General features: G+C 38.4%; 2 protein-coding genes across 3 annotated transcripts; one reads left to right on the top strand and one right to left on the bottom strand.

The window, feature by feature from the left end:
- The first annotated feature begins 840 nt into the window (after positions 1–840).
- On the top strand, positions 841–3997 carry LOC121302419 (8-oxo-dGDP phosphatase NUDT18-like). The gene is made up of 3 exons (XM_041232378.1): positions 841–1131; positions 1641–1854; positions 2045–3997. The coding sequence occupies exons 1-3, from the start codon at positions 982–984 to the stop codon at positions 2650–2652; spliced, it is 972 nt and encodes a 323-aa protein (XP_041088312.1). The 5' UTR covers positions 841–981; the 3' UTR covers positions 2653–3997.
- A 59-nt stretch (positions 3998–4056) lies between these two features.
- Positions 4057–12612, bottom strand: LOC121302489 (protein FAM160B2-like). Of its 2 annotated transcripts, XM_041232498.1 has the most exons (15): positions 12550–12612; positions 11652–11815; positions 11445–11549; positions 11185–11307; positions 8928–9124; positions 8068–8185; positions 7523–7599; positions 6835–7027; positions 6561–6733; positions 5900–6040; positions 5465–5555; positions 5150–5293; positions 4886–5026; positions 4603–4703; positions 4057–4470 (listed from the first exon to the last, which is right to left on the bottom strand). In XM_041232498.1, the coding sequence occupies exons 2-15, from the start codon at positions 11763–11765 to the stop codon at positions 4368–4370; spliced, it is 1821 nt and encodes a 606-aa protein (XP_041088432.1). In that variant the 5' UTR covers positions 11766–11815; positions 12550–12612; the 3' UTR covers positions 4057–4367. The 2 variants fall into 2 exon arrangements, with proteins under 2 accessions (XP_041088432.1, XP_041088433.1); XM_041232499.1 differs by lacking the exons at positions 6835–7027; positions 7523–7599 and adding an exon at positions 9667–9921 and having other exon boundaries at positions 4058–4470.
- Positions 12613–14434: the final 1822 nt, after the last annotated feature.

Here is a 14434-nt window from a genome sequence, read left to right as displayed (position 1 = left end):
CAAATTACATTAACAAACACGACCTTCGAGTCCTTTAAATCGACAGGTGTCGTAAATCATAGTAAATGCGGTATCTATATTATTTAAAGTTATTTCTATCTATCTATCTATCTATCTATCTATCTATCTATCTATCTATCTATATATATATATATATATATATATATATATATATATATATATATCTATATCTCTATCTCTCTCTCTCTCTCTCTCTCTCTCTCTCTCTCTCTCTCTATATATATATATATATTATATATATATATATATATATTAGTATAATATCTATATATTTATAATTTAATACTTACGTATCAACCTCACTTTTTAATGAATGCATAAAATATTACATCGGAATGCAAACATTGTGAAATCGAGAAATTGCATCATCGAACAAGTTATCACAACATACGACTTGCATTGTGTATAACGCTCGTATTGTGACAGAAACAGTTTTCTTTGGATCTTTAGTGTGGCTTGTACGACATTCCCTATGGAAATAACAGCCGATCGAGCCACTCGCTGGGAACGCGTAGCAGCGCCTCCTCTGGCACTGCACTCCGTGAAGAATTACACACGAGTAAAAGCTATGTGCTAATCAATCTTATGTCATTTCCAGGCATGCGGTTATTTTTTTTCTAATTAAAGCCAGTAGGAATCTAAACTCACCAGCTTGTAAATAAAATATTATTTATTTTATTACTGTCTGTGAAATTATTTGCGACGGAGATACAAATGACGTATGAGCCGTGGCTGCAAGACAGTGTACGCAAGCATACGCTTTGTTGCAAGCGACGTGTTTAACACTAGAGATCGCTTTAAACGTGTAACATTTTGATGTTGTGTATTTAAGACATCGGTCGACACCTGTAGTATTTTAAGCGTCATGCCTGTGGGTTAATCGTGCATTGGTAAACGTCTTCCGTTGCAATACATAATATACTCATAATATACGTCCTGTTGTATTCTACACTCATAGTGATGGGCTCTGCTGAAGAACAGGTGGACAAGATTTTAAATGGCGAGGCGGTCCAGATATCCGGCTTTGATTCATCTCCTGAAACGGTTCGATCAGTCGCTATAAGGAAAACGGTCTGCTATATTGTGAGCGCAGTCATCTTCAATGATAAGGTGAGCTATTATCACACGTTCACCGCCGGTGTAGGACCAAAATGTCACTGCCATCAAGACAAACTAGTTCACCCACACACGTTTACCAAACTCAGAACATCATACGCCTTTCAGAGGGGCGTGTCCGTGTTTACAAACTTACAAACACACAAAATAACTGCACCCACATTATCAAACACAATAGAAATAATAATACGTGACAAGAGTCAAATACAAATTCTACTGCCAGTTAGAAACCCAGTTGTTTAACATCAGGGGTGAAGAAAGTGAAATACTGTATTTATAATGCATTGGACTTAAGTTTAGAGAAAGTAAAATGGGGTTGTTATATTGAAAGTTAGTTTTGTCTAGCAACAGGCAGCAGCCCAATTCTACAAGCAGTAACATCTACCATAACAACAAGTTTTTTACGTGCATCTCTTTTTTTTTTAATAGTTTTCTGGGATTTTCCAATCCTCCGAGGCAGAAAACAGGACCGTGTAATCGTCATTTGTTTTTCTCAATTACAGAACGAGGTCCTGATGATGCAGGAGGCAAAGAGAGACTGCTATAAGATGTGGTATCTACCAGCTGGAAGAATGGAAGAGAACGAGACCATTGTAGATGGGATGAGGAGAGAGGTGAAGGAAGAGACTGGATTGGAGTGTGACCCTGTCACCCTGCTGCTTGTGGAGGAAAGTGGTCCCAGTTGGATCAGATTTACATTTCTCGCAGAAGTGACAGGTCAGCAGGCTGATTTGAGTACTAAAACAAAATCAGCATCAGTTTGAATTTTTTTTAATTTTTTTTTTTTATTGTTACTAAAGAACCCCAAAGAGGCTGCTACCAGTAGATTTTCTACTGGCTCTATGTTCAATTGGAAATGTTGTAGTGTATCTCTCAACTGTTTCTTCATTATTGCCACCCCCACTAGGCGGCAGTATAAAGACTACAGCAGAAGCTGACTCAGAATCCCTTCAGGCCCAGTGGTGGGACAGAGTTTCTCCCCTTCCTCTGAGAGCCAAGGACATCCTGCATCTCATTGAGGCTGGCGTTAAGTACAGAGAGGGCCCTTGGTTTCCTCACACCCTGCCTGTGGAACTACCGTGCCCAGTCGTCTACCAAAATGCCATGGTAACATATTCAGAGTCCAGTAACAACTTGTGGTTATTGCTTGCCGCAGGGCAACACCTTCCAGTCACAGTATCTGGTACCCCTCCCTCTGTGAGATCACATACGGTCGAAGCGGCTGTTTATAGGCTAGTGAAGGAATGCATGCAGCTCTCGCAAGTAAAGATTAAAACCCAGGGTATTTTAGGACTGCAGCATCACGGAAAAAACCCAGGAAATACGGACGGGATCTGTTTTAATACACTGCTGTCTATCGAACACAATTCTACCAGTGGTGCAAGCGATGGGCTTCCTCCAGTACTGAACAGTGACAAGTTCCGCTGGTGGAAGGTAGGCAATGACAGTCTGAAAGACAAGATCCTGCAAAGACTGGCTTCGCTTTCTGTTGTTCCTATTCATGCCTTATTTTAAAACTGAAATACTACCGACTCGAGATCTACGGCAGTGAAAACACAGATAAAGCATGCAAGAACTGAGCCACTAACTTCCATTAAACTTTGCACTGTACTGTCTGTAAAAAATGAAGTGATTTCTATTTAACGAAGAGCTGGGGAACAGGGTTGTTTGCTGGGCTTTGCCTTATTATAATGTACTGTTAATAATCTCAGATGTGGTTAATGTTTAGGAGCAATAGTGTATTTCCACTGTCCACTGTCACCATGCTTAGATGCAAGCTAAAATTGTAAAGCACCCTTTGATTGAAAATCTGTGCTAAAAAGAGGAATGCAAAGACATTTTACTCACCAACATCATGTCTGATCCATGTGTACTCATTATTCAGCCTGTTTGCATGCAATTCTCACTAAAGTGAAACCCACTAGTTTGCAGAAGACTGTTCTCATCAAGAATGGTGACTGCTTCTCACAGCGGAAATCACATACAGAAACTGAGCGAAAGCAACACTTTGAAACAGGGTTCCTCCATTTTATATCTTTTTTTTTTTTTTGTTATGTCTTTAGATTTACCAGTCACGTCCGAGGTGGTGGGAGTAAACGTTGTAAACACCTTTATAAGCTTGATATGGGGCGAAAAAAATTGAAGTGACACTTCTGGATTACACAAGCATATTAAAAGCTTCACCAAACCTTTATAGATGTCAGTCCCATCTAATTGGGGATATGTGGGTTTGAACAACATGTGTTTGTGAAAGCATTAGTGTGCTAAATGCTGCCCATGACTCCAAAGTAAAAAACTGTTTTCTAACCACTAATGCATCAAAGGCCAGGGACCACAAACCCCTAGCTTTTCCATTGGAAGAAAATGCACTTGCAGGGCACATATCAGAGTACATCTTCTGGAAATGATCCATTAGTATAGCCTTGATTTCTTGTTAAAATCTTTTCCTGTAAATGTATTTAATTTAGAATAATGCACTGCACGTGATAAATCTGGACTATATGACTTTCTTTTGAGATTTAATTCCCATAAAACATGCTTTCATACACGGTACCAAACCTCGTGAGTCGATAAGTTAACACTTATTCAGCACATACTGTGTCTTAAGACTGCAAGTCCAAATGCTGGTATGTTGCTGTGTAGTATCAATGGCTTCTTTCCAAACTAAAAGGGCAATTATTTAAATAAAGAAGTTACATTCTCCAATAAAGGAACATAAAATGTCAAAGTAGTATGACAAACATAAAACAGGTTCACATGGCATACTATGCATAATTTTTTCACAAATAATAGCACAAATCTTAAAATATTAATGGACATATTCTACAACCGCAGACAACAGAAAATAAATCACACATATTTATATATATATATATATATATATATATATATATATATATATATATATACACACACACACACACACACACACACACACACACACACAGAGAGAATACTGCGATTACATAAATATCATAAAATACTTAAAACAAGAAAAAAATAAAACAACAGCAGTGTCATACATCAGCATGGCTTATCTACAACAAAGTTTTCAACAGACATGGACAATGACTAGAGCAATTGGACCAGTAAAACAACTCTCCTGTAATTTGTACACAGTCTTGCATAGTCAATGCAAACCTGCAGTACTATTTTATTTTTCCTGTATACTTGTTTTCTTGTAGAAGTATATGAAATTCCTGTATACCTCATACACACTATGCTGTGCCTTATTGTTCTTCCACAGGGTATTTGACAAAAGCTATCGCTGCCAATTCCTTGCAGAACTCCTCCAGGACTGTAACCCCCTTTAACAGTGTCAGGTGATCCGTCCTAAGTGGAGAACAAAAAGAGAGACAATTTAGCCATTGAAGATTGTTGTCTCTATTACCGTCATAAATAAAGAGACAACAGAAAACGTGATCAACTCTTCCCTCTTCTACGATGTTTGCACGTTGGACTTACATTGCTTCAGGCTCCAGTCCTATTAGCTGTTCTCTGACAAGCAGCAACTTTCCAGTGAAGTTGGGTATGTGCTGAATTCTCTGCATTAGGTCTCCGATTACCTGCAAATACAGTTTGATTGTTAGCAGAATGGCCCACTGCCCAGCCTTTTGTTTCAACGTTATTTGCACCTACTTTATTGCCACATCCTAATGCAATGTTGCATCACCAGTTTGCCATCTGTCCCATACTTGGCAGCACTTTACTGTTATCATTCTAATCATCATCAGCTGATCATACTTACCCTCACAAGTACTGAAAACAGAGATCTGCTTCCCGGTGCCAAGTTAATATAGGGGTCCAAGAGATACTCATGCAAGTGAGGATGTGAAAATACAGCAAGCTTTGATACAACTGATGTAATCTGGAGATTCAATTCATAAGGCTGCAAAATAAAGAAATAATTTTAAATATATATTTGTATCCGACACAGTATTTACAGTGGCAACAAGTATTAAAAGTACATCAGAATACACAGTCATGCAGTGAAAGGCCAGTGCTAGGGTACCTGATCAAGTATCCTTGCGAGTCTGTCAAACAGAACTTTCAAGAAGTGGCCTTCGTAGAAGTCGGAGGCAGGCGTGGATGACTCTAGTGGACTCACCTCTTGTGGCCAGCCCCATTCTCGTGAGTAGGAAGTGCAATCTTGAAACTGGACAGACAGTGAAACATACATTATTACAAGAATGTGCAAAGAAGGACAGGTAATTCTTTCTAATGCTTTTTTTTTTTTTTTTTTTTTTTTTTTTTTACAAAAATATAAATTTGAATTAAAAGGCATTTTATAAAAACAGCTTTGGAAGAGTTACTGGTATAGACCTACCAGTGTGTGAGCATCACGCACGTAGGTATCATATCCTGACTCAAGTACATTTTGAGAAGTTTTTGCTTCTTGTGGAACAAGACAGAGAAAGCTGGAATATGAAGGAAACAATTTTAAACAGGCTGCAGTCGACTTTTCTCATCCTTACTAGTGCTGGCCTCATTTTATTTCACTAATAAACTGAGAAGGTATAAGGTAAACACATTCCTAAGGACAGTCTGTTAACTTGAGTTTACACTGCAAACAAATGTGTAAAACTGTACTTATACTACACTAAAAAAATTGACTTTTTAACTCTTGTAAGCCACAAATGCAAGAATGTATTAACTGGAGTTGTGCCCAAGTGTCCGACACCCTGAGAAAGTCTAGTACACCAGTTCGCAGGAGGTGCAGACTATGAAAAAAATTATAAAAATCACAAAGTAAACTTCTTACCTATTTACAATGTCATTGACCCCTGTGTTTCCAGCGGGCCGCACTGCTGTTTCTCTGGGGGGTAAAGACAGCAGTTGTTCGGAGCCCTGGAAGCCACTCTCAGGGTACATGTCTGTGAAAAAGGGGTCCTCTTCCAACTCCCTGCGAGTAATTTGAAGTTTAGCTGTTACCAGGGAAAACAGTTTGCTTACAAAGAAAATTCTTACCGGCTGCAAACAATCTCACGGAAAGCTCTGTTTCCATAAAGAAATATTACCATTTAGGGTTTGCTAACCTATCTTGAAATATTTCCCACCCCAAAACAATACAAACAAATAGTAACGTGGTTAGTTTATCTATCAGACAAAATTTCATGAAATTTAGATGTGCTTTTCTGGACTTCTTTTTAGCAACAGTGACACCCTGTGGCAGCCCACTGTATCACACAAGAGAATGCAATTTATAAGAGATGTTTAAATTGTAATAACTTCCATACAAATATCATAATAGAACTGGATTGTGTACTTTTATAAATATTTCTATCAATATTTAATATGTATACTACCATTTATGTGACTATTAGAGGGATTCAACAGTGCTATTTTAAGTGATGATGAGAATGCCCTCAGGATCACCCCAGGACCTGATGTATATGAGAACGTGAGCAGCGGGAAGCACCTACTCTGTATCATCCAGCTGTTCATGAGCCACAGCATGCCTGTCTTCCAGTCCACATGCGCTGCTAGCTGCAATATAGCTCCTCAGCTCCAGGTTTCTCAGAACCAGGTTGAAGATGATGTGCTCATGGGGCTTCTGCAGCAATTGCTCAAATAACCTCAGTGTTGCAACACTGATCTGAGTAAAATCAAAAATAAAGAAATGCATTAACTAGTAGTTACATGGCTTTTATAATGCTTGATCATGCCGAGGCACATATATAGAAACATACGCCCCACCTCCTCAGATATGTGGTCACAGTGCTCTATGAGATGATATCGTAATACATGGCTTTCACTGTCCATGGGAAGCTCAGGCGCTCTCTGATCTCCTAATAAAAAGAAAACCACCTCTTCTAACATCATGGGAGACGAGATCTGACGCACTACCAAGGTTAATAGCATTGTGGTGATCAGCACCCCAATTTCTGACCTGGAACGGAAAGTACAATGCTGAAGTTGGTAAATGCAGGTATATATAAGCTTTCAAGACCATGCATGCCCCTTCATCGGGCAAAAGACCTTGAACAAAAGGATCTCTGCTATGCATAAAATGAATTTACATAAAGATCATTTAAAATGACATGTCATCACGAGAAGCCCTCTATCACTTTTTTATAAATTATTACAATGTGTAGAAGACTCCATGCGTCCAGCTACTAACTGTACATGGAAAAGAGTGCGTAGAAATACAGAATATGAAATAAATTGGCTTGCCGTTTACTCTTACTGCTTCACAAACACCATATGTTTGCATATGTCTGAGACTGGTTAAACACAATACGTTTAAACTCATGCTAGACACACCCCTAGAAGAGTCAATAAAAACCGAAGAAATAAAGGCTAAAGAAATACTAGAAATTGGTGAGATGTGTATGATCAAAGGTATTACTTTGATCAGAAACAGAAAACAACATAAGTGCCTTACATTTGCAGAAGTTGTGGCTGTATTACTGCAATAAGCCATCTTTGATGTATTGCTTTTGCCAAACTTGAAGCAAGTAACTGATGAAAAAAAAGAAACCAACAATTACTGCATTCCATTTTTTAAATGTGTTCAATAATTGTTGACCAAATTATATATATATATATATATATATATATATATATATATAATTTCTACTGATGACTAAGTCTGAAAATACAGGGACAGAAATAACACTTCCATTGCATACCAGTTTGCTCCATTCCTGGTTTTAGTTTTAACTTAAGACACACCTGAGCTTTCTACCTGTACACTGGGGCTTATCAAACAAGCATTAGAACGTAAAATTGGTGAAACTGCAATGCAATAGGAGTCTTGTTTCCATCCCTGAAAGAATTAATTTTTTAATGTGTAAACAGGATTTTAAGATTCTGCATCCATTAACTGTTCAGAAGACTGGTTTGTTACAGATTAAGCAGCCCAGTATTGTACAAATAGTACGCTGCATTTCCATTTTGTAAGCACAGAAAAACAAAATCTTGGCTTACCCTATGAGCTTCTTTGAGAAGGTGATCACAGTAATCTACCCACAGTAAAAACGCCTCAAGGTGCTCTCTCCCTGGATACACAGCAGGGTCTTCTGCGCAACGTTTTGAAAACTGGCCTCTGAAACATTTCAAACACAGCATAAGAATAAAACAACAACAATGCACAATTCAGAACAGCGGTTCCACAAAATCATCTGAATTGTTCTCTTTTCAAATGTTTAGGTGAACCTCTAACGCCAATTTGCGGTTTTTGGTATCTAATTTCAGACAGCTCAATAATTGCCACACCAAACTACTTGAAAGCACATATATTAAACATTAAAGCATAACAACTAGTCTATCACAGAACTATGCAACAAGTAGAGCACATGCAAAACACTGAATAGCACATATTGTCTAACAGTGACATAAACTCAAACTCCCACTGCACTGGCAATTTCAGGCTATGAGCTTAACTAGTCACAACACAGCTTGTTTGCAGATATCCTAGCGGACATGCTCTCAGGTGTAACTGAGATCACAGTAAAGCCAGCGACGGATTCCGTGCTGTGGAATGGGAGTCATTCGGAGTGATATTCAGTTTTCTTTTTTTAATTATAAGTTACAATTGTACAGTCTCCAGGAATGGAAATAAGCCTCTTATTGCATTAAACCATCCCAGGTTTTAACATGTGCTTCATTAGCAACCTGTTTATAGTTAACAAGCTCAGTTGTGTCTTATTAAACTCATAGTAAAACCAGAAATGGATCAAACTACTATCCAAAGAGAGTCATTTCTATCCCTGGGTTCTGTTCTTTGAAACATACAGTAGATTGTTTGATTGGCCTTTGAAGTGAAGCTTAAAGGCTGCTGCACGTACCTCCAGGAAACCCTCTCAACTGTCTCCACATCCGCAGGGTCTATAGAGGTAGGGACCTGGCTGTAGAGCTCACAGAGCCTGTCTGTGACCAGCTGGCAAAGTGCAGTGCTCTCAGTCAGGTAACTGGCTGTCTCTTGCTTTGGTATACCGACCAATAGCAGCAGGGCTTCAGAGGATTTTAGTGCAATTTTGCTTTTCTGAAAAACAGAACCAGACATGTTTTGGATTAAATTAATGCTAGTCTAATTCAACATCACAATTATGATGCATTTAATTTGATTGAGATCCAATCTAACTATCTGCCTAGTACATATGATAATAACAAACATCAAGATCGATATAGATCGATGCTTATTTTTTGGCAGTAGTTTTGTTGTTTTTTATTTTTTTACAGTATCTCGTATTTATTCTGTACACATACATCAAGCTACGTTATCCAAATGTATTTATGAATTGTACAAAAACCTTGTAATTTAACTGGAGTTACATCAGACTGCAGAATAGCAGAGCTGGCATGAGGCTGTGTGGTCCAGTGGTTAAAGAAAAGGGCTTTTAACCAGGAGGTCCCCGGTTCAAGTCCCAAGTCACTTAACCTCCTTGTGCGCAGTCTTTCGGGTGAGACATTGTTGTAAGTGACTCTGCAGCTGATGCATAGTTCACACACCCTAGTCTCTGTAAGTCGCCTTGGATAAAGGCATTTGCTAAATAAACAAATAATAGTTATACTTGCTGTACATGCCTGACTTTTGCTTAAGTTGATTAAGGCTTGGACCAGGTTGGTGTCTGCTTTGTGTGCTAGGGAGGAAGAGGCTGGTCTCTCTTGTGTACCAGAGGAGGGGCCTGCATGTCCAGCAGCCCTGCTACCCAGTGCTGTACAATCACTCAACAGACTCAATGAAGAAGATGCAGCTGTACTGGGCTTAGCTGCACTGTGCCGACCCTCTTCGTCCCCTGAGGTAGAATTGTGCCTTTGCTTGCTGACTTCACTCTTGGCCTGGAAAGACGATGTAAAGGATTGCAATGCAGGCACCTCGTATGCTCAGACAATGCTGGTGCAGGACTGACATAAGGACATCAGGACATAAGCCATGCTGGGAATGGGAAGAGCAGTTGGATTTAGCAAGGTTTGTATCTTGCTAGTATACCATGGGCCATCAAGGTCTTAAACCAAAATGAATGAACTTGTAGGCACACGTTTGATATGTTCCATCTAATGAAATCTAGGTTCTTGGGTTAGAATGTAATTGTTGCTCAGTGTTCCTAGTGTTTGTTCCATGCGTTTATCGTGCACTCTCATCCTGATCTCTTGGCTAAGTTTGGAGCACTTCCTTGGGTGAAATTTAAGTAGGCCATTTATTAACTTAAATCCCATCTTAACCTGTTTTGATTTTCTAGGTCGATTTTCATTATTTTACCCTGCCCTCATAGCTCATGCCATTTGGTTTCCCTTCTCTGTACCTTGTGCAATGTCTTCTTGTAGTGGGGTTATACATGGACACAGTTTCTAAATAGAGCAATACACTGGAAACTGAATTTACCAGACATAAATTGCAAAATAAATCTGTGTAGCAACAAAACAACTATTTAAGAACGCTGATTTGGGGGTTTAGGAGAAGAACCAAGTTGCGGTTTGATATTTGAGGTGAATGCGAAGCGAGAGTCTGTCTGTCTGTCTGTCTGAAGGGAGTGCACTGTGGTTGAGCTCAAGAACATATGCCCTGCTTACTAGAGGAAATACTGCTGTTGAATACAATGAGCAAGTTAACAAGAACCAGTTGACAAAACGCCAAGCTCACAGCTTCATGAAGGCATATAAATTAGGCACAGGAGAGACACCAAGATGCGCTCCATGTCCCCCCTGTGATCTTGAAGGAGTGGCTGACGCGCTCCCAGAGGGAAAGCTCACTGAGCTCTACCTTCACTTCTGTAATGACTAGCGTGACACTATTTTGTATAAAGACAATATTTAAATAATTTGTGCAACTCGAATATTGGTAAAAGGAACCACGTTAAATTCTTAATTACTGTTTGGACATGAATGACTATGTATTATAAACCACAATATATATTAGTTTTTCGTTACAAGCTTAAGAGCTGCAGTTACTCGACCACATTAACTGCCTTTGCACGTTCCATTATGCGGGAACGAACAAGAACAGCGGGTGCATGGACTCAGGAATTCGATTTTAGTGGCTGCTTTTATGGCACTAAACTGGCCAAGACCGAAAGAAAGTATTAAAATAAATAAATAAAATACCTCAAGAATGTAATTAAGGAGGTACGGATCCTGTTTCAGTTTATTGCAAATCACATATAGAAACTGGACTTCCTCTTTCTCCAACTGTGATCCTGGAAGAATGCCACACTGTCGAATTAGCTTCTGTTTAAAAAGAAGCAAAAAATAAAATCAGAATGACGTGTGTTTTTATCACCTCCAGACACTTTCTTTACTTTACTTTCTGAAACAGGAATGGTGCAATAAATTAATGAGAAGCTGCTGATTATTGCTTTGCATACCTGTGTCGGTCTGTACACATTGATGATATGAAGCATTGGCTGCTGAATCTGTCCCAAGAGCTTTGTGAAGAATATGAGGACCTGCTGGTTCATTCCTGGAGGATACTGGGGAAAAAATAAATAAAACAGGGGATCTGTTTTTAGTTTGTTACTTGCGAGATTAATTTAGTAAGCAGAACATTTCCAGTTCATAACTAGGGGTGGTACCTGTGCTTTGCCTAATGTACCGAGAGTCTCCAGGAGCTTGTGCTGCAACAGATACTCCATGCAAGGGCCTGTTTCCTCCTGATGTTGCTCCTCATAAATCAAAATATCCAGCATCTGTTTCAGGCGCCATGGGATGTCTGTCTGCTTAGCCGGGGTTGTTTCATCTGAAAGATCATTTCCATTTGAGGTTTAACCCTGGTAGACTTGCACAACTTCCCCCCACCACAAGCTGAACCGTGCTCTTCTGTGCTTTATCATGCTTGCCTAGACTTTGTCACAGCTGATGTTTTACTCTTTTTTTATTATTGTAATAAAGGTTACACAGAAATACACTTAACGCCAATGCTTACAATGGTGGGCAGTGATGGGAAACAGTTGAGATAAAGAAAAAAATAGTAAATACCACGTGAAATTATATACGCCAAAAAACAATTCATTTTATTTATTATTTGCATTCACATTATTTTTATAGATGGTATAATGTTTCACATGAATCTACATATTAGAAGCGAGCATTTATTGGGAATCTGAAAAGACAAACTACAAAATCATTGGTGGATTACAGTTTTCAAACTCAAAAAACTCCTTGACAGCATGAAGTGAATTTGCTTAATGCAACATTAAGGTTTCACAGACCCTGATTACCACTAATTAGGGCTACCCAATGTTATTAGTTAAAGTTGTGCAGGGATAATGTGGGTCTATGAAACCATCCCAAAATGTGTGTGAATGATCAGGGTTTGTATTGAGTGTAAGCTCTATATACATGAATGCACATTTTACAACATACTGAAATGAATGAATTATACAGCACCCTATTTCAATCTGCTCGACATCTGTCAATGAAGAATGGAATAGACAAACTTGAAGCAGCAGCAAAGACTGACTGGGTGCTTACCAGAGGTTTCTATGTAATAGTTTGTAATTCCTTTCCAGTGTTCCACAAAGGAATCGTGTAAATTACTGACTCCAGGAGAGCAGGACTCATCCTCTTTAACTGAGTGCTCTATATAATATTATATATATAATATATATATATATATATATATATATATGTTAATATAAACAATATTAATATAATAATAATAATAATAATAATAATAATAATAATAATAATAATAATACCAACGCGACAGATAAGAAATTGATCATATGGGAAACCCTTGAATACTACCAACATGGTGAAATAGATTTGTTTTTGCCATGTTAACCAAGGTGAGACAGTGACATTATATAATATGTATAGAGTACTGTCCTTTTGAAATGAGCAATTCGCACACTAAAATATGGGTACTAGACCCAACTACATCTGTAAATTTGCCAAAGGCGTTTTCCACGTAAATACGGTCTGTAGACTACGGTATTTGAAATATGTAGGGTCAGGAATGTCGAGAATCGGTGTACTTGCCTATGTCTCCTGGACCTATGCAACCTAAAAAAGATGTAACTTTTTAAATGACAGTTCTGGGGAATTGTACAATTAAAAAAAACAAATACTAAAAAGCCTTTTACTTTCAGTACTTAGTTCCAGCTTCATATATAACTTAGCGCAAGGAAAGCTAGCTACCTGTGCTTGTTCGTCTATGAAAAAACTACCTGTTGATTCTTGGAACTGAGAAATCGGAGACATTCATCAGCAAATATATGACCGTGTAATACATTAAACTATGTAAACACAGGATACCAATTACAATTTTTAATTTGCATACTGAATTTAAAAAATAAAGAACCGCACTTATTTTTACGTGACTTACTACCACCAGGCCATGTTAAAGCCGGGGACAAAAGTGTATTTTCTTGCGGGCGCAGCGAACTCTCAACTCCCTTTTTTCACTTACCGTCTCCAGCGCCTGCTGGAAAAGAGATGTCAGTTTGCTGAACACCTCCATCGTCGGTCGACGGCGTTTTTTTTAACTTTGCTGAAGTAATATTTTTAAATACATTTATACGGTTCCGACGCCACGATTTAATACACATAAACCACGAAAACAATCTGCCAGTCCGTGTTGTGTCAGCTGGCACGGCTGTTTGTTCGTAGAGGATGGTTTCGGGTGTGGGAGTGTCTTGTGCAGGCAAGAATTTGGGAATGTTGTCAAACATTAGTGCCTCCGTCGTGGCTATATGGTGAACTCTAGTCCAAAGTCTCTAATTTCAACAACAGTAAAACGTGTTTGGCTTTTTAATAATGGATCCTCCCAGCTTTCGTATTTAGAAATGTACCATTTCACGAGTTACTGGTATGACCGTCACAACAAATGCATTAGTCCTGGAAGCGGGCATACACCGTTCCATTATCAGTTATGTGGAAACACACTTTCCCAATTTGTGTGTGGCCTTATGTTAACGTATCCAATTTTGAGCTCTGTGATAAACTATGTGTTGCTAATTGATTTAAACCAGGTTTCAAAGTCAATACAAAAACTAAAAAAATAAGTTAATTTAGAAGGGAGCTCAATTAATGTGTGTGTGTAATTTTATATATATATATATATATATATATATATATATATATATATATATATATATATGGATATTTACAAATACTAACAGAAACGCCAGTAAATCCATTGATAAACACTTGGAGTCTCAATGTCTTCAATATTGAAATTAGTTTCTATATTCCAGTTTTCACCCCCCAAGTAGAAAAGTGTATATTTATTCATGCAAAAAAAAAAAAAAATCTAATTACACCAAGGAGCGCTGGCTAAACTTAGAAAAGTCCTTTTATAAAACCAAGCCTGCCCACATACACTTCTCAGCCAGAGGCAGACAGACTGCCTCTA

Source organism: Polyodon spathula, chromosome 29 (assembly GCF_017654505.1).
Source record: "Polyodon spathula isolate WHYD16114869_AA chromosome 29, ASM1765450v1, whole genome shotgun sequence".
Classification (NCBI taxonomy): Eukaryota; Metazoa; Chordata; class Actinopteri; order Acipenseriformes; family Polyodontidae; genus Polyodon; species Polyodon spathula.
This window is presented reverse-complemented; position numbering and strand designations above follow the sequence as displayed.